The sequence below is a fragment of the Rhopalosiphum padi genome, chromosome 2 (assembly GCF_020882245.1).
Source record: "Rhopalosiphum padi isolate XX-2018 chromosome 2, ASM2088224v1, whole genome shotgun sequence".
Classification (NCBI taxonomy): domain Eukaryota; kingdom Metazoa; phylum Arthropoda; class Insecta; order Hemiptera; family Aphididae; genus Rhopalosiphum; species Rhopalosiphum padi.
Genome location: NC_083598.1, coordinates 2,865,740 through 2,891,171, shown reverse-complemented (window position 1 = coordinate 2,891,171; position 25,432 = coordinate 2,865,740). Strand labels below are relative to the sequence as shown.

At 27.1% G+C, this 25,432-nt stretch overlaps 2 protein-coding genes across 3 annotated transcripts in view; one reads left to right on the top strand and one right to left on the bottom strand.

Annotated features, from left to right (window-relative positions):
* The window catches only part of LOC132923164 (ecdysone-induced protein 74EF), a 116,920-nt gene that overhangs the window by 69,200 nt on the left and 22,288 nt on the right, over positions 1-25,432 (bottom strand). For both annotated transcript variants that reach the window (XM_060987007.1, XM_060987008.1), the window contains exons 2-6: positions 10,304-10,388; positions 6,844-7,049; positions 6,570-6,764; positions 5,177-5,306; positions 2,900-3,010 (exon numbers count right to left, since the gene is read on the bottom strand). In XM_060987007.1, the coding sequence (XP_060842990.1) occupies positions 2,900-3,010; positions 5,177-5,306; positions 6,570-6,764; positions 6,844-6,918 (511 nt within the window). In that variant the 5' untranslated portion in view covers positions 6,919-7,049; positions 10,304-10,388. The remainder of the gene's footprint in view (positions 1-2,899; positions 3,011-5,176; positions 5,307-6,569; positions 6,765-6,843; positions 7,050-10,303; positions 10,389-25,432) is intronic.
* On the top strand, positions 10,620-16,671 carry LOC132923165 (small nuclear ribonucleoprotein Sm D-like protein). Its single transcript, XM_060987009.1, has 5 exons — positions 10,620-10,767; positions 10,887-11,074; positions 11,142-11,190; positions 11,246-11,527; positions 16,473-16,671. Exons 2-5 carry the CDS (start codon positions 10,898-10,900, stop codon positions 16,616-16,618), a joined length of 654 nt encoding a protein of 217 aa, XP_060842992.1. The 5' UTR covers positions 10,620-10,767; positions 10,887-10,897; the 3' UTR covers positions 16,619-16,671.

Below are 25,432 nucleotides of genomic sequence, written 5' to 3'. Positions count from 1 at the left end.
TAATAGTATAATATATATTATAGTTATATATACTCGGATAATGATGCACCAGATGACTGTTGCGCGTGCCGGCTACTTAGCTGTGATGATGAATTGTGAATGATGATGCATATTATGTTAAACCTTAAAAACATTGTTATTTTAAAACGCTCGTCAAAATCCTCATAATTTTAGTTCAAATCTATTCCAGAACGTATAGTGTATATAATAGATACGGGTTTTTATTTAAAGACCGTAATTTTTATTTTTAAACGATAAAGTATAAAACAACTATGTAGATGAGATAAATCATATATAGAAACAGAAATTATTAAAATAATAAATGATTAAAAGGATTAAGCGGATATTATAGTCGGGGCACTTAGCCCGTCTTTTTATAAACATATTATAATATTATCATAAATTATAAATGTATATTAAGTATTTAAGTATTGCAAATGTCAACATGTAATAGACTGTAGAGTGTAGGTATTATCATTATATTTTTAATTTTAATACTGACCAAGTCGATTTTTTTTAAACATTCGTGTAACATTTTCGTTTAATGTTAGTAATCAACACTTACAGTTTTTACAATATTTTGAATATAATTCACGAGTAGGAAATATACGTACACTATTATACTATCTATAGATATTAGGTAGTATATTATTAAATATTAAATAAAAAATTTCGTGCAACTAATGGAAATTTATATAATACTATAATTTTTAATGTGTTATCCTGTATTTTATAATATTATAAATTACAATTCTCTGATGAGAATACGAAATTATAGTAGAAAATACAAAATTCAATGTTTCAATGTAAGAGCCCAATATCATGTAGCCGATTTAATTCAAATCGGAAATACGAGAATTATTTAAAATCTTTGTTAGGAATAATAAACTATTAACTGTATTGTACCTATTATCGAAATTCATTCTTAATTTATATGGACTAAACGTTTTATTATCACAAAATATATACTATAAATTTATATACTTTGAATTTTCGAGTGTATTATACTATTTTATTTATGATTATGGACGAATGTTTTTTTTTTATATGCTTTATTCTTTATTATAGAACGAATGTTACTGATTTTAGTAGAACAATCATTAAAACCCAATCATAGCCAAACAAATATTAGTTGTGTACACAATCATTATAATATTTATTTTTGTTTAAATGCCATCAGTGTATCATAACTTATAACTAAACTTCTAACTGAATCTAAATTAAAATCAATTTCAAATAAACAAATTGAAATAATTTTCTATTAGCTTAATCACATATAACTATAATTTATTAATTTAATTCTCATATCGGGGTAATCAATAATCAGTATTGCAATTTGCAACGAAATAATGTAGGAGTTTATGTATATAAATATATACATAGCACATACGATGGATGTTTTGAGGTTAAGACCTCCCACTCCAGAACTAAAAAAAAAGGTTATGATTATTAGATAAATACTGAACCTAACCATGGACGCCGCGAGGGGGGTGCAAGGGGGTGAACTTTTACCCCCCTGGCCTTTCAAAAAAATAAAAAAATATATTAAATTAAATGGTATTGAAAATTATTTAATTTTGCATAATTACCTATATTATATTTATTATAATACTTATTTTACATATTTTTCTAATCGTAGCCATTAGCCTGCATTACTTAGTAGCCGTTGAAAAAAACTAAAATAAGTTTTTATCGTCATTTAATTTGAAAAAAATATTTCTACGTATTTAACTTAAATAATTTAAGCATTATTTAGAAGTCAGCGTATACTATGCACGATGCACCCTTCTGACAAAATTCCTGGCAACGCCTATGAATAATATATAATGTATCAAAATACAAGAGCAAAAAAAAAAAATACCATACTTCTAAAAATCTACCAATAATTAATTTTCATACTGTACAAATACCAATGAAACCTATAGGTTTGACTATTATTGAACTCCTCGCTTTTATATTCCAATATTGGTAAATTCTAATATAATATCAATCAATAGTAGGTACATAGTTATATAGTCTATTCTTCGTACAATACTAATAATTAGTCAGGAAGAAGAAGAATTATAATTTGCCATAATAATAATCATATAATTAATAAATTATTTCATAATAAGCAGAGTAGATTTTAATTAATAAAATTAATAAATAAAATAAAAATAAAGAATCAGTATTTTATTTAGGTATATGTTATTACAACCTATAAGTATGTATCGCTGTAGATAATAGTTTATCTATCAATAATCTACCATGATACATAGGCGTGTAGGTTATTATCATATATGTAACGATATTATCAATTAATTGTAAATATAAATACACATCTTTAATTATTTATGATTGGTAAATAACATAAAAACTTCTCACTTCCCAAATAACAACCTTTTTATATCGCTAATAAATTATAATATTTTTTATTTAATGTTAATAATAACAAAATAAGCTTTTAATATATAGAATATAGAAACTACCTCTAAAGCTTCAGATAATTTAAAAATTTTACCCATAAATAGATAAATCTAACAAACGAATATTTTGTAAAAACATGTATACATAATTTTGAAGTATTTTACAGATTTTAATACACTTTGGAACAACTAGCGCTATCTATACTTTATTACTGAATACGATTAAAACGTTATTAAATTATAACCAACTGTTATTAACTACTAATTCAATATTTTTGTGATTTTGTTAGATATATTATTATTGTTTCTAATTTCTTTTCAGCAGATTTAACAAAAAGAGGATTATCTTTGTAATTCAAAAGTTAAATAAGATAATTACACTAATGGTCTAAGGATGAGACTCTTAAAATAAGTTTTCTAACCAATTTTTAATATTTAAATTCTTACTGATCAAGACAATCATTCAATCATTTATAACATATAATAAATTGTACCTGTATCATTTATTGAAGGTTCTGTCTTGATGTACTTGTTTTGATTGATAAACATATCTGAATTTTGGTTTAAACTTGGATTCAGCTGAGACACAGGATTCAAAAGTTTTTCTAAAACATAAATCAATACACATATTAATTTAATTTAAAATATATTGATTATTATATTAACTAAAATAATTTTTAATGACTGTTTTCATAAATTGTAATTTTATATGACCATACAATAATAATTCTAATACTTAAATTAAAAGTACTTAACTATTTACAATTGTTTTTTTAATTTTATATTTTTAATAAATTATTTAATTTATAGTAACTGAGAAGAATAAATACCTATTTGCTATTTGTATCTACATAATAATATAAAATGTATACAATAAAAATCTAGGTAAGTACCTATAACGAGTATCCAGTATTTAGTTGATGAATGACAATGCATTATTGCAATATACATTAATGTGACAATGATTTTTAATTATATGTAATTAAATATATTTAACATCAAGTATTCAATTAAAGTTCAACAATGCTATGTCTAATTAATTAACTATGTTTTACAATTATTACCTCCTATATCAGAATAATTTATACAATGTCTCAATAACCATGCTCTCCCATTTTATCCTTTAATTCCCTATTTTTATATACTTAAGATTTTTTATTATTTTAGGAATGTAGGATGTAGGTACTGTACTGCTGTAGCAATACAAATTTATTGTTTTCATTCTTTTTTTTTGTAATTTATTAAGCATATAATGTTTATATATGTAAATCAAAATTTGAACAAGTATTTATGGAATTATTATTTATTTTACTTATATATAGGTTAATGATAATGCTTAGCAGATAATATTATTATATTGGAATTAGATATGAGGGTTTGAAAATGTTGATTGGTAAATAATATTATTAATGATTAATCTTTTATGTAAGTTTTTATTTGTAAACATTTTCTGAAAATAATAAGTACTTAGTTTAAAAATAACATGTATTTTATAATTTATAATTAGGACTATATTTCTTAATCCTTATAATATAAAGTTTAATAATTCAGAAAATAGGTAAGTAATTGTACAAATTTTGAATCTGTTAAATTACAAAATCTATGATCATCTACAAACCACACAATAAAAGAACTATTCTCATTAAAAAAACGAAGTTTGTGTCAATTCATAACATTATATATAATATAAAAATCTAATTAGGTATTTTAAAATTCAAAATATCAGAATTTGAATAAATGCCGTATAAAATGGTGGTGTTAAACTTGACTAGTATAAAAAATATAACTACCTTTCATTAATATGTACTATAGTTAGGCATATACTTATACCTGATGTTTTGAAGATTAATGATTTGAAATTGAAAAATTTTAAACCATTTTTAAATTTATTAAATTTGGTAGGTATTATAAAAAGTTGTAATTAATTCAAATTAACTACTAGCAAAAAGTGAGCACTTAATTAAAGCCATGTTTATAATTTAATTTTTAGTTATACATATAATACTACTTATTATAATTAATAAATATGAAATTAAATACCTACCTATTATAATAATATGTTTAGACTGTTTAGTGAATAGTATTTAAAAAATTCTCCCCGTTGTTACTAAATTTATGGCAGGCATAGGTAGTTAACAATTTAAAAATGATTAGGACATGTTATTATGCTATGCTATGCTATTATTATTATTATACATTAAGTTCAAAGTTGACTGTTATAATGTATATTTTAGAATATTGAACTCATTACAAAACTATATACCTACCTATTAAATTTCTGATCAGCAAACAAAACAAAAATAACAATTCTTAGAATTATTACATAACAATTATGTTTTCTTAATATCTATTAGATATAATATATTATAGTAATAGCCAATAGGTAATTATTTTACATACATAAGTGTTGACCAAGTTTTTTTTATAATTATCTTATATAATTGTTTGCATTATTGTTTTATTTTCTATATTATTCATATTGCTCTTAACCTTTTGAATTATTAATTATTATTTTTGGGGATAGTAATGTAAGTTTAAACATAATATATGAGTCATCGATTCCACAAAAATAAACAGTAGACTAAATTACTTATATAAGTAAATCTTATTAGAGTTGGATACATTTTTTTTTTAAAGTTATACATATATATTTACTGGCAGGTACATCATAGGTTTCAAATTGTAGATTTGAATTTTGAATTTTTCTTTATCAAAAATTAATTTTTTAATTTATGGGTACATATTACATAATCGTATATTCGAATATGTACCTGCAAGCAAAGGATTGGCAGTGGTTATGTTGAATTTTTTGCCAGCATTTGTTCGTTGTAGTTCTTGAAGTAATGCAACTGCAGCATGGTTTTTGTTACCCGTTGACATAACATTGTTGTTATTTTCTTCCTGTAAAATTAAAAATATATTTTATTTAATTTTATTCCAAAACATAAATAGTTTGCTTTATTAATTACATATAATGGCACAGTAAAAAATATATGATTCTACATTTAACAATTTATAAAAGTGATAAAATATTAAAATAAGAAAGCTAGATAAATTAATACAGGAAATAATATTGACAATTAAGAGAGGTGAAAATAAATCATATTATTTTAAAATCTAAAATATTTTATAGAAGAGTAATAATTACATAATAAGTAATGTAGCCATGTAGTCATGTATTCATTGAACAATATAGCAAATTTTCATTGTTAGCTATAATTTAAACTATTTTTAAAGTAAGTTAATCTATAGTATTATTAAACTTAAAGATGAGAATATTATCTGTTTGTATGTCAGTTTTTACAATATAAATTTTTAAATAAGTTATAAGTATTTTAAAATTTTAATATTTTACATACATATAATTGTTACTTAAATAATAAAAACAATTGAAAATTTTAAAAATCTAACTTACAACAGGTAATAAACTCATTTTTTAATTTTATAATAGATTTTTTATTAAATATAGTACATAAAATTTGTACAGTTGGATGTAAATTGTCTATGCTTTATATTTATAAGATGGAGACATCATAAGAAGATTTGACACTGAAAAGTCATATTACTCATATTAATTGTAAATATTTTATTTTCTATTTATAAATTTAAAAATAATAAGATTCAAAATATAAGACTTGTATAATCTAAAATCTTTTAATGCGAAGAATATTAAATTTGTTAAATAGGTATACAAAGTTAAAAGTATTTTACTCAATTGACGAATTAGAAGCATATAATTATACTAACTGTATTTAATAGTCAGGCGTCGGGTATAGACAATTTAAGATACACAAACAATAAAAATGTATTAATATACTTTTAATTTTTAGACATCATTAATGGTAGTAAAAAAAATGTATGATTGGTAATTAAAAGATAATAGTTAAGTTTTTTTTTTTTTTTAATATCTGGGTAATATGTACTTTATTATTATAAATAATTTATAATTATAAGAGATATTGTTTTATAATAAGGTATAAATATAGGCAATTTCACGACTTGACTATTTTGTACTTTTGGTGTTTAAATAATACAATAAAAAATAGCTAATAATAAAAACGAAAAATAAACAGAAAATATAAAAATTATTAAGATGTTAATACAATAATGATAATGTGATCGAATATTTGATGAACGTTTTAACATAAATGAACCGCCGTTTACCTTTATATCACAATTAACAAAATCGAAAAACTGTTCAAGTAACGCGGACGAGTCGGATAGCTGCTTGAAAATGTCATCATCGCCAGAGTGTTCACCGCCATCCTGGCTACTTGCTCCTCCTCCGTCCAAAGCATTGTCTAATTCACTGGATATTTCCGATTGGAGTAGTTCGCCGAGACTGGAAACCTCGTTACCCTAAAACAAATATGGAAATTCAGCTAATACATCGATAACGTCGTTAGATATATCCTTACAATGGTGTTTAACTACTTACAAGACATTCGGTAAAATCGTCAATTTTCGTCTCGGCCTCTGGACACCAGAGTAACACATCGTCCATGAAAGGCATACCTGAACCTGAGATGACCGATGTCCTTCCAGCAACTACTACACCAGCTGACAGTGGTGGATCGGGTAGTGTTGGCTTCACAAAAGCCAGGATGATTATTACTGAGTTGTGGACCCACGGTTCTTCGATACCTAAAATTGAAATCACAATATATTCAAATAAGTGTTATATTATGAACCAATTCAATTTAATGATAAATATAATACGATTAAGTATAAGTGTACATGTACAATTTATAAGTATTCTATTTAATTTTATAATAACGCACGACAATATTATATTACTAAATAACAATAATATTTTCAACAAATCTATTGATTTTTTTAATTTTTAAAATTTTTTTGGTCCATTAGATTATTATTTATGAATATTATTTTAATAAAATAAATATAAATCCTTAGTATACATAATATATAGGTAATATAAAACACAATAGATCAATAACGTGTAAAAACATTTATTTACTATTATTTATTTTGTAAACAATTAAATTATTTATAAAAAAATATAAAATTTACAAACAATCTATGTGTTTTTAAAGATAGATAGGTTGTATGTAGTTATAGAATATTCCATGCATATATTTTTAAATCGTCTACTGCCTATTATATAATACTAAATATTATAGGCAGTTTCATTTTGAATATAATTTTTTTTTAACGCTTTTTATATACAATACAAATATTGAACATGTTTGGCACTAAGTAGTATTTATCAACTTAATAACAACAGGAAATAAAAAAAAATGAATAATGCAGTGACGTACTAACGTTCAATTTGTTTAATTCCAAAACATGTTCACAGTTTTAAAATAAAACTGTAATTGTTTGATCAACTCGACCATATAAAAGACTAACCTAAATGTTCATTCAATACATGATTAGATAGTCATGCATAATTTTTTTAAATTTATTACAGTACAAGTATTAATAAAATATTTAAAGAAAATATTAAAAATAAATTGCAAACATGATTTTTTAATTTTAAAAATATTACCTTGTTTTTGAAAGTTATTATTTTTAGTGTAACGTAACTACTAACCAGCAGATTGGCGGGTATATACATTTTTAAAATTATTTGCCTTCTAAGTTCTAAAAATATTATCAAAAACATTAAAGTTAGTATTCATAAAATTACTTAAAATTTGGTTTTAGTTTTATTAACTGTGCGATTTGGACCATCGAATATCCAGCTGTTTACCTTGGAAGATTACCATACCAACATAATATTATGTTGGTATATTTTAGTATATTATACTACTTACTATCTTTATTCAATTTAAGAACATTAAAACTTTACGTTTGAGCGTCCTCGGCTATTACTAATAAATCTACACGTTATAATATAATCTAGAAAATTAAAAAAAAAAAAAATCCCATCAAAGAATGCATTATTTGACTGAAATAATTAAATTATAGATAAACTTTATAGTGTTTATAGTAAATTAATTTTTGATTTGCATAATTTCGAAGTTAAGAACTTAATATACTTTAAAATAGTAATGACAATAATGTATGTAACCTTGGACCCGCTTGGTTATTTTTCAAATAATAAATTAAAACTCACACATTTTATTTTTTAATAAATATATAATTTTGATTACTCTCTAATCTATACCTAAACTGGCTTGATGTCTTACAACAAAGAGTAAATTATTATGTTTGTGATTGTTCATTAAGGACTTTATACGGTTTTAATTAAGTAATATAATGGATAATCTACAACAATAATAAGAAATTTAAACACAATTGTTAAATAATTAATTTTATATTATAATTAAATTACTTTTATTAATTAGTCATTTGTAATATAAATATTTATATATTTCCAAAAATTTGTATTTCATGTCTTAAATGTATAATACAGTAAGTAAGAACTCATCTTTAAATTATAAATAAATAATAATAATTGTTGAGAAATAAAATTACCAAGATAAAAATAATATTTAAATTATCAATCAGTAGTTAATTTATCTAGCCGATGGACTCCTTTAGTTTAAATAAAAAAATAAACTACCTCCACACGCATTTCAATAATTTATGTTTACTTGTATTAACATAATATATTTTTATATAAAATATACTATATATAATGCACAGACTATATACCCACGATGCCCATGTCTATATTTTCATCGTTCAGTTTATTTATATAGTATTGTTGTGAGTTTTTATATTTTGAAACCGGTATCATGATATTTTCGTACTCGCCTAATACAACCATGATTTTTTATTTTGCATATATAAATATATGTGTTTTATACAACAGTAATTTATTACTTATTACTTTCACGTAATACTCGTACATATATAAACATTTTAAGTACAAGATACATTAGATACCGCTTTCAAAAAATAATTTTTTTATCTCGGAAATATTGTTTGATAAAAATAATTTACGTTTTACGTATTATTGTTTTGATATTAGTTTTTTTTACTTAATATTATAATTTAATATTAAGGCAATAAAAATATCAAAACATTTGTTGATTGAATTTTAACAAACATTCATCGGATTGATATTGTAATTTATATTAACCGTTTTATATAGTAGTTGTACCGATGCTAATTATTTGACACAAATCTTTCATAATTAAATTTCAATGAAATACGCGTGGATGTTAGCCAAGAATTGAAGAACATGAAACGCGTTAACCAATCCAACTGCTAAACAATATTGTAATTACCGTTTGCCAGAACGCAAATGTCCCTTTAAAAACTACGATCATGGTAATTGACAGGGTCGGTGTGTTTAAAACGTGTTTTTTAAAAAATATATATTTTATTTCGTGAAACGTTTCAAGGCTAATATATACTATAATATTCTAATATCTATAGTTATCTATCCGCGTTTTTTTTTTTAAACACGAATCATAGACTAATATAATAAACGTATTAAAAGTGGTTTAATGTATATTCGAGTTTATAGTTTTACATGAATATAATTATCAACATTGACATACCTAGACGATTCGCTGTAAGTTGGTACCGATAATTATAGTTTGTTGGCCAATTTTTCATAAAACTAGCAAATTTTTAGATGAAAAAAGATCAGTAGAAAATATCGTGTTCGAGAACGATACCGATCGACGTAAAACGATCAGATATGTTAAATAATATATAAATAGTAAGTAAACATTACGGTTATAGATAACTTTATATTCTGTAGTTCTATACAATTGTGGTATAAATGTATCTACCTGGGTAGATATTTTGTGGTAGTCGAACGATAGAATTTTTACGTATTATAAAATGTTTTGCGATATTAATTAAAAAAATATTAGCTACAAAAAAAAAGAATTCGGGACTGAAAGGGTTAATGTTTATAATTCCGTCGGTACAGATACTTCTGTAGTATAAAATGTTATAAATAAATAGTTTCTCACCTTATGCGATGTTCCACTTCCGTTGTGGTTCATTGTCTGCTCACGGAGATTCGTTTCCATTTTTCTTTCAAGTACATTTTCGTGTCTAAAATGAGAAAAAAAAACGTAAATGTAATTTTTTAATTTTTATCACTATAACGTGCTCTAACGGTCCGTCATTCACGGACGTCCGCCTGAGACTGAAGTACTGAACGCTCCGTGTAGATCTCGCTCTCGGGTGTCTCGACAAAACGTCAGCTGTGTTTTTTATTTTCCATAATATTTTACATGATAAATCGTTATCACTGTTATCACCTATAATTGTCGGACTGTTAAAAAAAGTTTTAAACGTTTTAAACGTTTGTAATTTTTATTTTTTTGAAATCGTTTCATATACGAATGAATATTAAATAATAATTATACGCTTCTGTCTACAATAAATTGCTGTTTGAAATATTCAAAGTATTATAATTCCTGTTCAACTGGTTAGTAAACAGTTTTATATACCCTGAACAGTAATCCGTTTTTTTTTTTGATTTAGACACCTACACAACGCAATGTCTTTTTGGACAAATTTTATATAATACATTAATTTTATTTTCAGACGAAAACGCAATGTCATCTAGTACAGATGAAGAATTGGACATGTTGTCGCCCTCATTCAATCCGATCAAAGCTCTGTACGCAAAAGACGTAAAGGTGCCTAGCACGACTGCTCAACCATTAGACAATATATCAAAATTTGAACTTACTCCTTCAGGAGAAGTCTTAATCAAACCTGATAGAATCAGAGTAATTTTAAATTGTATTATCTATATCGTAACAAATTAGTATTCTTTTTAACACTTGAATTTTGCAGAAAGTTAACGAATATAACATCAAACCAATAAAACGTGATTTAAGTGGAGGTAAGTTCTCAATAAATATCAATAATTATAAAATACTGCAGATAGTTTGTTTTAGTGGCCGGCACATCTCAAGTATCATTAGTTCAACGGATTATTAAACAGAGACGAACTGTATTGGCACGTATGTCAGAAATTAGCAAATCTCGTGGGCCACTATCTCGTATTGCAACGTTTTGTTACTCAAAACAACGTGTCAAAGTCTACATACGATCGGCTGTGTCTGTCCGAGGTCACTGTGAAGGATACATTATTGCTTATGACAAACATTGGAACTTAGTGATGGATGATGTAGATGAAGTATGGACGAGAAAAAACAAATACAAATCATTAGCGTTCGGTAAGGTTTTCTTTTGTATACTACCCACCTACATTATACATTTCAATAATAATGCTTAAATTATCATTTTTTTTACTTTATACTAAATATTGAACTTTTTATATCTGATTTTAATAAATTAATATTCATTATCATATTAATATTTAATATGTAACTTATAATAACCAACTATACTTTAAACTTTAACTATATATTAAATTGTGGCAAAATATTATTTTTCAAATTAAATGCATAGGTAGTAATACAAAATACAAATAATCAAGACTTAAAATATGAATCTCAAATGCTTAGTAACTAATAAGAAGAGTTTGTTGGTAATTTAATATGCATTAGTAAGGCAGAATTTAATGGGCACTATATGTGCTTTATGCACTAGCTTCAATGTATTAATAGGGGAGTGGTATATCACATAAAATTGTGTGAAGAATATAATTCTATTTTTAAAATATTTATACCTAAAATGGTTTATTGAAAAAATGCTTGGTTAATTTAAGATTAATGACATTTAAGATTTATACTGATTGTTATTTTGATTGAATTATTGAACTAGGTATTCCATATTCTTACTATTTGTTAAGAAATTATTATTCACTAACAACATTTGGATAAATACTTTTATTTAAAGAATATACAACAAAATTATAACAAAGTGCTTGATTTTTAATATGCATTCAAAATGATAAGCATTTAATTTTATTTACATAATAAAATGTATTTTGTAAATACATTAAAAATGTTCACAAAATTACATTTTTTAAAACAGTAATACAATTTTGTTTTTTTTTATCGTTATTACATAAAACTAATTTTAGTTTCATATATTAAATAAATTTACTACCTTTATGATAATCTGAAATTTTGCATTTACTTATATAATAATTCATATAAAGTATAAATCAGTAAATTAGAAGTATTCTGGTACTGCATTTAAAAATTATCAATAAACTTTTGTTTACTTATAAGTAGTATAAAATATGCATTACAAACTTGTTCACCTAAATTCAGATCACTGCCCTATTGAGTTGCCGACGAAAAATATAAAATTACCATTACAGTACTCTACTAGGGTATAATGCATTATTTATAATTTATTATGTGTGTATTTTTTTTTTATAGTTGCTTCTATCTACATAGTGCATTTAAATTGAGTCGATTGTTTAACCTTTTGGTAGCTTAATAGAATGGGACTGAAAATAGAATGCTTTAAACATTATCATTAACATTGATGACTTGCACTTGCTCGTATGACCAAGTGAATTAACAATTTGTTATAATATTAATATTTAATAATAATAGTAATATAGTAGGAATGCTGTTTAATTAAGATTTATTGGCTTGGATTTTTAAAAATATATTCACTGTTTACATTCTAAAAAAAAAATGGTAATGCACAACACCACATTTTCAATCTGAGTAGGTTGACATAATTACTGTGTTTGAAAGGTTGAAATTCATCTATATCCTGTGTATGTACACATTTTTTTTTTACTGTTATTATTGTATATGTATATATACAATAAGACATATGTAGTTGTTAACGACATTCAATTGATATTGTATTACAAAAATTGTATAAGCATATGGTCAGCAAAATATTATTTGTTGGTTTTATTTTTTATCAAGGCGATTTTTTCACTATTTTTTTATAACGGCAACATATTTTTTGTTTTATGTTAGGTATTTAATTATAAAATTTTTTCTGAATGTGTGTAAATAAATCGAATATTGAACCAATACTGTTAATTATTTATAACTTTAAATGTTTATAAATAATTACTTTGGTACATCTAATTATTTCATATATTATGAATAATATATAAAAGTGATCATTGATGAGAAAAATTAATTTATAATATATTTTTAGATTATTTAATTTAAACAATATAAGACAAGTTATAACTGTACTCATAAACACAAACTTTCTTTAATGTGGTAAATATTAATTAATTTTAAAAATAACTTCTATCATCGATTTTTATGTATAATACAGTGACAATATAAAATTCAATTTGTAAGTAAAAAAAAATTTCAATTATAAAAATATCACCTGATACATTATAGGCACACAACTCCAAGATAGGTTATATTTTTCATTTAATAATAAAATATAATAATATTGAAACTGAATTTAAACTTAAAACGTTTTAATGCCCGCGTGGTTAGCTGTGCAACTGTTTCTTTAATCTGCGTGAAGAATAAATTTGTGTTTGTCTGTGGTCGGTACACAATTTATTGTGCGCGTGTACAAAGGTACATAAAATAAGTTAGAAACGTAATGTTGGATGTCGGCGATCGGGAACGATTATAATGTGAGTTTTGTGCGCTATTGAACTTGAAGGCTATAAGTATAACATTAAGCGCGGCCCGCGGGGCTCGAACCCGTTCACAGAACGTCGTTAACATTGACGATATGCAAGTGAGACGACTATAATATACGATAGATTCTCGATTGTATCAGCACAAATATCATATACCATTATATGCTTAACCGCACGGTATCTACAAGGTAGCTGCAGATGATAGTATACGTATTATTATTATATCTATAGTATTATAGTAATATATAATATCATTATTTATTTATTATAAGCACTACCGATTTCCGGTAAGATATTCCGTATTTGTGTTCGTGAAAACTACTCATGAATATTATCTAGGTCAAATTCTAGGGTGGTGGTGCGGGGAAGGGTTTAGAATAAATAGTGATAATAATAATAATTGTTGTGACTTATGTGTGCCACGTGCAGTGGCCCTCGCTTCGCCCATTATATTATAATAATATTGTTTTGTACATTTTATAAAACGACGTTGAACTGTGTTTACTCGCCATTAGGTACTATATCTATAATTCCTAACTACCTAAATATGGGAAGTAGGTTGGACCAGTAGCGTAACTTTACATTTTCTGAGGAGGATAATATATTTATACATTTTTTTTTTGTACCCATAGATAGGTAAATAGTATTATTATTTCCACAAGTTATACAACGTACATTAATACCTCTATTACAAAATTATAAAATATAAAATGTATCACTTGTTGCTATGATACTTAAATACGGTTCTAAAGTGAAATAGCTTAGACCTGCAGAATAATCCACCATTAGATCAGAAGTTATATCTGTATGACTTTAAAAGTATACGTTATACGTTGTAGTAAAATATGTTATACTGCTTGACGACGGTATAGCATACATAATAATATTAGGTATGATTGTTGTTTACTCCGGTTTTAGATTTAAAAACATAATGACTGTTATGTAGAAACTACTAAATGATAACCACAACTCTGATGATAAAATATCTGGTAATATATATTTATATATTTTTTATAACAAATTATAATATTATAATATAATATTTTATATTACATACTATTATTATAGTAATTTAGGCGACAGTGCCACAGTGGTATGTGCCAGCGCTGCATGTTACTATTTGATAATAGCAGCTAAAGCTCAAATTAAAATTTGTGGTCACAGACCGTAAAAAAAGTTATCAAATTCAAGACATAAGTTTTAGTAAAAATATCGTAAATATTATGTGTATAATTATGTAAAATGAATAATTATTTTATAATATAAATACTCTATTTCTTAGGCATATATTTAACGCGTGTATTTTACATTTTATTTTTTTCAATCAAAACCGTAAAATTTTTACTATATAAATAATACAATATGTGTATACTGCATGTGTGGATAAAGAGAGGTCTCTCTTCTTGAGACACATCTTCAACTCATAATGATAATAATAATAGTAAATAATATTATTATCGTATATAATCTTTAGTACTACACTACTACTATTACCTAGTGAATCCGTTCATTTCTGCCTGTAGAATATCACTTGTTTTTAAATTTCGAATCTGTTGGTTTTTTTTTTTAACTCTTTGTAATAGTTATAAAACATCGTATACAAAATTATGGTCTTACGCGTACCGACCGTTTTTTTGTTTATACAATTGCTATTGAATCTAATATTTCGGAATGCTACGTCGGCGGTTATATTATTATTGTAATGCGGTGTTTATTTGCAATGTACATCGTCCTGGAATTGCGAATAAAACAACACTACACATACATACATAGTATTATACAGAGGGGTCCATTGGATTTTCCTGTGTTAGCTAAATAAAAAAAGTGAAAATATGGTGACCACCCTGTATAATGTATATTACCACTAAAGTATAATAATAATATACGGTATGCATGCGCCGGGTGTACACCTATATTTGGGTTTATTTTTGTGATGTTTTTTATTATTTTTTTGTTGTATGTGTACAACGTACACGCGATTTCTAGAAATCCTTCGTCGACCTTGACACAGTGCGTAGGTTACGGGCGACGACGACGACAACGACGTGCGGCGGCGTTGTCTCGCGAATTACGTTACATATTATTTTTATTAGGTATATTATAATATTTCAAAACCGTTTGCCCGGCCAACGATTTTTTTCGGAACATTTTCACGGGCGAAATTATATTAGGTATATTATTATTATTCCGCTTTGGCGCGCAAATGCCTTGCGTACGTATAATATGTATATTAGTATATATATCAAGTAAGTATATTATAATTATTTTCGCAACGACTCCGTCACTTTGACGGCCGCAATCGTTAACCTTCCGCGGAATACCTTGACAGTGTTGGCTGGACAGTTTTGTTTTAATTACATATTATATACTGCAGTCGCAGTATATTTGTATCCAGTTTGCACAGTAGTCGACCTTAAAAACTGTAGGTGGTTTTTTCCTACCTGTATCGTGCATGCCCGTTTGTTTTTTTCGCACTCGATACATGGTAATATTATAGTATAGCATTTTAAAACGATAGCGTTAACCTATTGCGCGTTGGATTTTATTGTATTTTTTTTTTTTTATTATTGTGTACCGTGTTTTATAATAATATTTATAATAATGGGATTTGTTTTCGTCCCGTACAGGCGACGCGAAAAGTCTTGTTGATCCCGTGGAGAAACCGTACGCAGTCGTCAAGAGGATTCGAGGACACCAAGTGTGCCGGAGGCACGTACCCCGATTTTTGGTCCGTGGAGAGCAGATTGTTCTAGTGGCCAAATGTCGATCTTGAATAACGATACTATACAACAATATGATTATGTTAAAATAAATGTATATTTTTTATTTTTGCGTACAGTACTACAGTATTTTAAGTTTGGGACGAAAAAACAAAATAAATCCCATCGAAAACCTATCTCTTTAGTCCAGGTGGAAAGAGAATAAACTACGGCGATAAATCGTATGCAGATTGTAAATATTGTATAGTAGAATAACGAAAGAAACGAAAATATACGTATATTTCAGATGTCGCAATATTTTGTTGAATGAAAATTTTTGAATTTTGTGCATTATTATTGTTTTTGTTGCAATGTCAACCGAGAAAATGCACCATTGGGGGAGGGGGCTATACGATGAAAACAGTATAAGGTAAACGGTAAACCGCTTTTTATAATAATAGTATATAAATGGCATGGTCGTCGGACCCCTATAATATATAGGCGGAAAATTGAATAACGGTACTTTCTCCGCGCGCTGCAGAAGAAGAAAATAAACCAGAATAATATGCCCGTCGCCGCTTGTTCGCATTCTGCACAGTTGGGATTATTCGGCGACCGTCAGTGAAAGTAAACGCACTAAAACTTTCACCGGTTTCGGTCTTACTATAACTGGTGTGATATCATATTATTATTATTATTAATGTAACGGCATTCACGGTTTTCACACTAAACGTCGATTATACATTTATACCCTATAATAATATATATACATTTGCCGGATAACTGGAACGAGATTCAACGAAATATACATACCTACTGCCACTCGGTACCTTCAATACGACCGTAGTGAATTGAAGGTATTTGTTTTCCTACTAATTATTCGAAAACGAAATTTAATTAAGCGTATACTCCGTGTGATGACTGGATATATTCGTGACTTTAATTATTCCAAAATTTGACGTATATATTATATATTTTTCAAAGATGATTTTTCGCAATAGATACCACGAAAAACGATATTATGGAAAGCCTTTGATTTCGATTTTCGATTATTGTCCCTAACTGCGACAACAACTTACTGTATACTGTAAAATTAACGCGAGGAAGGCACGTGCCTAGGACTATGCAATGAGGAGGGGGGATTTTCTCTAGTATTATTTTATAATTAATAAAATAATAGGTACTTCAAAATTCAGTATAATATTGTTTTCGTTTTAAGCTGAAGCTTATCAATAGCCAATTTCTACCATAGCCTTTTTATACTGCAATAGAAAATTGTGTGTAGGTACCTAATAAGTAATAATACCAATCGTAGTATATTATCTAATAATATTAGTGATATAATAACATACAATTAAAAATCGTTTTAACAAATAACCTTATTTATAAATCATAATGCTTATAGGTACCTCGTATACCTGATACATATTCATACTAACTAATAATATTTGAAGCTATTCACTATAATATGCGTCTATACATGTCAGATGAAAGATCGAGCACCTTTCTTCACCTATTATGATTTACTATAGGTTATAGATATACCACTGATTTAGATAAAATGATACCTATAAATGCATTTTAAATGAGTTTATGCTTACTAAAGTTAAAAAACAAGAAAAAGAGGACGTTTAAAATAATGTAAGTATTTGATCCTACGCATGTTTTTCTAACACTAAAGATTTTTTTAAATAGTATAAATTTAAATTCAATTTGTATTTAATAAAGTACTGAATAGGTAAATTTATGGTAAAAATCCTTTGGAAACTGGCGCCTATAACAAATTTGCTTTAAATGTGTTTATTCATATTATATTATGTATATCAATTCGTAAGCTTATTTACGAAATTACAATTTAATAATATATTAATTATGTCAAGCATTGCATGTGAGCGTCCCAAAATCGTTGCTTTATAATATGATTTGTTTTGTTGTATTTGTTGTTAATGTTTATAATATAATATTAAATACTACAAGCTGAGTGCCGCACCGCGAATAATGGAAATAAAAGAGGTATATAACATAATATTTTTATAACGATGCCGGGGGCCCAATTAAGTTAATTGTATAAATGTTTAATGTACAATATAGATTAGAACAATGCTGTATAGTTATAGTTGTTTTTTTAGTAAAATATTCTCTCACGCGCGCGCTCGCGATAAGTGATGATGCCGCGAACCGGACGGGTCCGAAGAGCTTTTTTTTTACTCGGGTCCGTTGGCTGTGCGCGAAAGACGTTTCCCGTTAAATCGCCCGCCAGATGACCCGTGCGGCCCTCGACCAGACTATTATTGTTATCATCGTCATCATCATTATAATATTATAATGAATATAATATATTATACAATACACACTATTGCGTGTTATCATATGTAGGCATAGGTACTACAGTCATTTATATTATATTTATATGTACAGACCGATTGTTTATGTTGTTTAGGTGATTCGAAATATAAGATTAGGAAAAATAAATAGTTTTTTTACAATCGACTTTTGAGCTGTTTCAGGAAACACTGCAATATAATTAATGATTTTTTTTTTAAATTTTATGTTAATAGGTACTTTTTTATGACAACATAACCAGAAACATATATAGAGATTTCATATGTACCCAAGTCGCTCTAAAAAATAATCGTCTACTACAGTATAGAAACCTATATTAGATAAGTTACCAAAAGTCCGCGGACAAACTTTATCTGGCACGCTGACAAGAAATAATTTTTTTTCTGGTGAATTAAATTAGGTTTATTTTATTTTGGTGATCCGTATGATGCTGTCTATATTATTATATTATATGCATTGCAGGGGAGGTTTTAAGAATCGCGATGAGAAAACTACCATCTTGTGAATATAATTATTATAAAGCAGGCGTATCGTGGTTCATTTGAGAAAAATTTCAAGAATTTGTGGTCGTGGTCGCGCATTCAATTATAATAATATGTACATTGTACACATTCACGCGTGTTGTTACTTGTTTTATTATCGATATAATATAATTATTATGCATTATTGGTTGGTATATAATATTATTTTAATATATTCTCTTTTTGTACGGAGAACAATAATCAATTATTCGGATGGTTAATTAGTCGGTGGTCGCTCGTTGAAATACTTATGACAATATATCGCCGAGTGCGGGAGTCCCGTGGGTCTATTCTGTAGCTGCGGTTGACCTAAATTTGTGCAGATGTGGCAGCAACGTTCTTATAATATTAAATCATTCGGTAGGTTACAGATTATATAATACATAATATTTGGTATACATATAATATGCGAATCGTTTTCAGGGAAGAAAAAAACCGAGATCTCCGCCGCCGGGCAACTTATTCAATTTTATAATAAATCCGGCGGATGATCACGTTGCTTGTTTAATGCGTCGGCGGAATATTGTATCTATATTATCATAGTGCAGTGTTGAAATTGTAGTGGGAAAAAATTCGTCACGTATTTTACCGCACGAAAATTAGTATAGAAAAAACATGAAAACTAAGAAAACAGTTAGAAACGCAAGCGCGTAATGCCGCCTCTTCTTGCAGCATCCCCCGGCACAAAATCCGATGAACGACCGACCGTATTATTTTTTTTCTCTCCACGATACGCGTATACGCGTAAACGAAATCGAAACAAATTTTACTGACTTTCTACATAACGGCACACTACAATAGCAACTCAATATTATTTTGTTTTGCCTATACCTATACTTTAATTATCATTCTCGCAATTTATTGATTGGTAATACATTAGTAGGTATATAATAACAATAATATAATTAACATTATATAGAAATTAGATTCAGATAACTTATCGTTTTCTTAGGTATAAGACTACGTATATTACGCATCATGTGTAAAATAATGAATTAAAAAAAAAAAAAATGTTTTTATACTAATATTACTCTCGTTATTCTCACAGGATAAAGTTCGAGAATGCGAAGATTACATAATACGAGTATATGCCTAAACATTTAATCGTGAACATATCCGTTTGAAATCGCCGCTGCTGATTTCCAATAATTAGCCTTTCCCGATAACCCTCGACCGTCCATCAACGTGTGTATTTTAAATTTATTTAGCACGTTCCTACAACGTCGATAATGCGTCGGTTAATGAAAAACATCCTGGCCGGGTGATAATACAAGAATAATATTGTATTATTGTATTTGTATTATGAATTATGATTATTATCTAATTACCAAGGGCTTGCAAGATGTTTCCATTTGTTTCGTATAGGTATCTTAATGATTTCTTGTCCACCATAAGATAATATCATACGAACCGATTGAATAAACAATTATTGACGGAATAATTAATAATTTATAACAAATGACAACACCATGCAGAGTCCTTTGTGCGGTTACAAACGTTTCATATACCATTTTCGTTAAAAAAAAAAAACCAAACGTACTTCGTTCTCTGATCTAAAAGTAAACAATATATATTGAGTTGGTACTGACATCTCAAAAACAGTCTGTGCGATGCGTTTGATACGTCCACGTACGCGTTTAATATTCTATAATGTTAAATAATGTATTAGCTCTTTATATACGGAATGAGATATAACGTTTATATATCATAAACAAATAAGTTAAATTGTATTCTGCATTATATAGAAATACCATAGGAAATACCCATGTCATAATATGCCCTATATTATAAATTATAATCACAACAATATTAATCTCTCGCGGACGCATGCAAAAACTTTTTAATCGAGAAATACGTTTCTAAGCGTGTAGCGCCAAAATGTTTTTATCACATATTTATTTAATACATAAAACTATATTATTAAGTACAATGAGACGGTTTTACTGCGTGTAAAAAAAAATGTAAACCTACATTATAATATATATATAAATATAGGCACAAACACGTCTCTTTTCTTTTCCGTGTCTGTTTTACAATAATTTATATCGTCAAAGTGCATTTGTACCTCTCTCGTAGGTATACCTATCTTGACCTACTTATTAATTATTTCTATGAATGAAAACCAAATGGTCGAAAATTCTCTTAACCTGCGAATTTAAATTCATCCTACAAGGATGGGACAGGGCAGTTAATAATATTAAATAAATATTGTACATTTTGTATAAAAAAAAAACTTTCCAAGATGTTTCTTTCAACTTAATGACTTATAATGAGTGTACGTGTACCGCAGAATATATAAAAATGATTACATATAATTTATGACTCAATGCTGTGTGACCGTATAGCTTTCATATTAATAATAAATAATAATTAATATAATACCTATGTTACACCTAACATTACAAATAGGTATATTTATTATGTATATAATATAAGCATGTTAAATGTTGTTATAGGTAATCAGATTTCCATTTTTAAGATAAAACCGTTCAAACTTTATATAATTTTTATATAAAAAAAGGTATTCTAATTTAATATATTACATACTTATTATATCATACAAATACTAATGCAACTGACAACAAAATTACAAACTGAACATAAAATATTTCATACTTGCAAAACAAAACAAAAAGTACCCCCATATTATTTTACATACTGCGAGTTATCTGCTATAAAACAATTTTACCTTAAGCGCACGCGTATTCGCCTATATTATATAGGTATATGTACATTTGACGTAGATAATGATTTTTAAAGTTTTTTTTTATTTTTATTCAAATGCTCCAATCTCTAGCACTTTATATTATCTAATATTTAATAAACAATTTGAAAGTGGAATATTTTTTCTGAGAAATTCCGTAAACAAATAACGAATATTGAACCCGCATCTTTATTTATAAACATTTAAAGTGAGTGTGGTGTTCCAAAACGGTTGTGGGGAATTAAACATTACTTCTACACTTCGCTTTGACTTAACTTTAAATTACCGAAGGTAAATAATTAACTATTGGTTCGATAGTCAATATTTAGATTTCCGAAATTCCAAGAAAATTATTCTGCTCAGGAACATCACTTTAAAAATAATAATATGTAGGTCAAGGTTTAAAAAAATTGTTAAAAAATGTATTTCCATGTTAAATATCGGGGGATGTGATACGGTTAAAAATATAAAATATAATAGGTAATTTAATATTAAGTACACAGTAACTTAGTGCAAGTGAAAAGGTTCCGTACTCAAATATTCATTGTCGGCGAGTCAATTTTCGTGAACAATTAAACCAAAAAAAAAAAAAAAAGGATTCCGTCGGTCGAATTGGTGACGCACTGGCGCCTTACTTGAGTAGTTAAGTATAAAGGGCCATATTTATATACCATGACGTATAATAAAGTTTACGTTGAGTACCTTTACTCTGTAGTGATGAAAAGTTGACAAAGTGAGCCAAAATAATATATTATAATGTCGTTAAAAGATGGCGGCGAGTGGTTACGACGACCTCAACACCGCCCGTACGGCGTATTAAGCGGTGTCTGATAGTATACGTATATAGTGCTATGGCCTATACAAAAATAATATAATATCATCAAGTGGGTGCAACGGCGGCGGCGGCAGCGGTCGCAACACGAATGCCTTTGACCGAGGTCGTCGGAAACGGTATACTACGTTTATATTATTATTATTATTATAAAGCGCGCACGCGTATCCATGGCGACAACGGGGCTATAATATATAATATGAAGCGAGTCATCGCGGTTCGAGAGCGCGGTTTTGTCGTCACTGAATTTTTACAGATGTAATTTGTTTGTAATATAATATTATGTACTATAATATTATATAATATTTGAGAAACAACGATATTATTTTTATATATCGGTACGTTATATATGGCTCGTCTATTTAGCTAAGGCTAAGTTATGTTTTATTAATTTATCGTCTTGGTCAGACGTATTTACTCAAACTTCACAAACGAGGGTTGAAGAAAAAATTGAATATTAAATTTAGGGGGGGGAGTTGTGGAAAATGGATCTATTTTAGTTAAATAAAATGAGAATTAAAAATCTATTATTGTAAAAATCTAAAAAAATTAGAAAAAAATTATTATTATTTTTTTTTCCGGTACTTAATTTGAAAAACACATATTGTACACAATTATATAGTGTCTTAACGTTGAATAAAAACTACCTACAAATTATATTGATATCGAATACCGATTGTATATTTGCATATCTATATTATTATAATAGTATAGTCTATACTCTATATTAATTTATTAATTATATTACTATTGTGCTTTATATTGTTTATAATACTTTTTAGTTTTTAGTACCTATTTAATTTTACTACTTAGTTTATAGACGTATTTATTCAACGATACGAAGAGGCGGAGTGTCAAGGGATACCAGACGGGTTTTTTTTAAACTATGCATATAAAATAATAGGTACCTCGAGTACCTATACAATAATTTTAATTATTTAATAAAAACAAATATTCAAAACAATCGTGACTTGCTTTAGTATAATATTTTAGTATTAGTGTATACCCTTCAGTACTAAAACCATTTAACTATATATGTATAGTTTATATTTATTATCCAAAGTGTTTAAAGTGCACAATTTTATTCAACTCTATTGTGCCAATATAATATTGAGTACCTATTGAATATAATTGTTAGATATTCAAATTGATCAGAGAGCAAAGAAAAATTGTACTGGACTGTTGTATATTGTGTAAAAATACAAATTTAACTCCACCTCAAAATACGATACGGTATCGTCTCGCGCGAAATAAATGAGTGAAGAAAAAAAATCTTCGTGATTGCGTGCGTGATGCTCCGCGCTATATGTAAGTACGAGTATATACTTATTATTATTTAACGCTTAACGTGAACATCACGAATAATTTTATGATGACTTATTGACTTAGTATGTAATGATACAGTTTTATAGTCATAATAAATTAACAACTCATAATATTATTATTTTATGTATATTGCATAATATTATGTCTTACATGTACCATGCATATGTGTTAGGTTAGTGTAATTAATATTTAGGTTAGGTAAGGTTAGTGTATTTAGTAATTTGTGTGCACACAGATTTAAAATATTTAATAATTAGCGTAAATAGTAAATAGTTTGAAATAATAGGATATTATGCAAAATATTGTAATGCCTATTCATTTATTGGCCTATTGCATTATTGATGACGAGAGTCGACAGTTCAAAATAATATTATTATGAGGACTACAACGACAATGTTATATTACTTTGATATCATTTTTGGCGCGAATTAATTAATAAATAATTATGTTGTCAATGTCGACGATCTGCGATTACCTACCGATGGAAAAAATGATTCCAAGTAATATGTCTAATTCGTCGCATCTCGTATGCCGCGAAAAAGAAAACGGATTGTTATCCATTACATGTCTCATAATTCGTTCGACTGTCAAATAATTTTTTTGTTAATATTCGTTTTCTTGGAACCGATTTCTCATCATACAAATCAATACACGTGTATTATTACATTCTATCATTAGATAAGTTTTTTTTGTACACTCATAAATGTTAATAATATTATAAATAACTGAGGTTTAGGTAGAGTGTACTGTATATAGTATACTATCTAACCACGTTTATCTCCGCAAAATGAATAAATTTTAATAATTTAATAACTATAGATAATAATATAATGTGGGGATCTCCTATGATTGCAGGTTTCGGAATCGTAGAAACGAAAGCGTTTTACGCTTCCCGGACAGGTGAGAAAATCGAACTAACGTGCATTTATACGACATATAATTCGATTTTGGCCGGGATGTATAAACTTGTATTATAAAACGATAATCAATTTCTACGCGTGCACATAATAATAATAATATAATCGTGGAGAACTCGTCAACCCAACCTAACTCGTCTGGCACGTCATATTCGTAACATCATTACGCCATATTACCATGTTTACATGTCGTGATAGATAGGTCCGCTATAAAATATTCATAAACGATTTCAAATTGTTATATT

Excerpts from the sequence above, each read along its gene's own strand:
- LOC132923165 (XM_060987009.1), top strand. The coding sequence starts at position 10,898 with ATGTCATCTAGTACAGATGAAGAATTGGACATGTTGTCGCCCTCATTC. Across the intron at positions 11,075-11,141 it reads TCAAACCTGATAGAATCAGA|AAAGTTAACGAATATAACAT; the intron begins GTAATTTTAAAT and ends TGAATTTTGCAG. Across the intron at positions 11,191-11,245 it reads AAAACGTGATTTAAGTGGAG|TGGCCGGCACATCTCAAGTA; the intron begins GTAAGTTCTCAA and ends AGTTTGTTTTAG.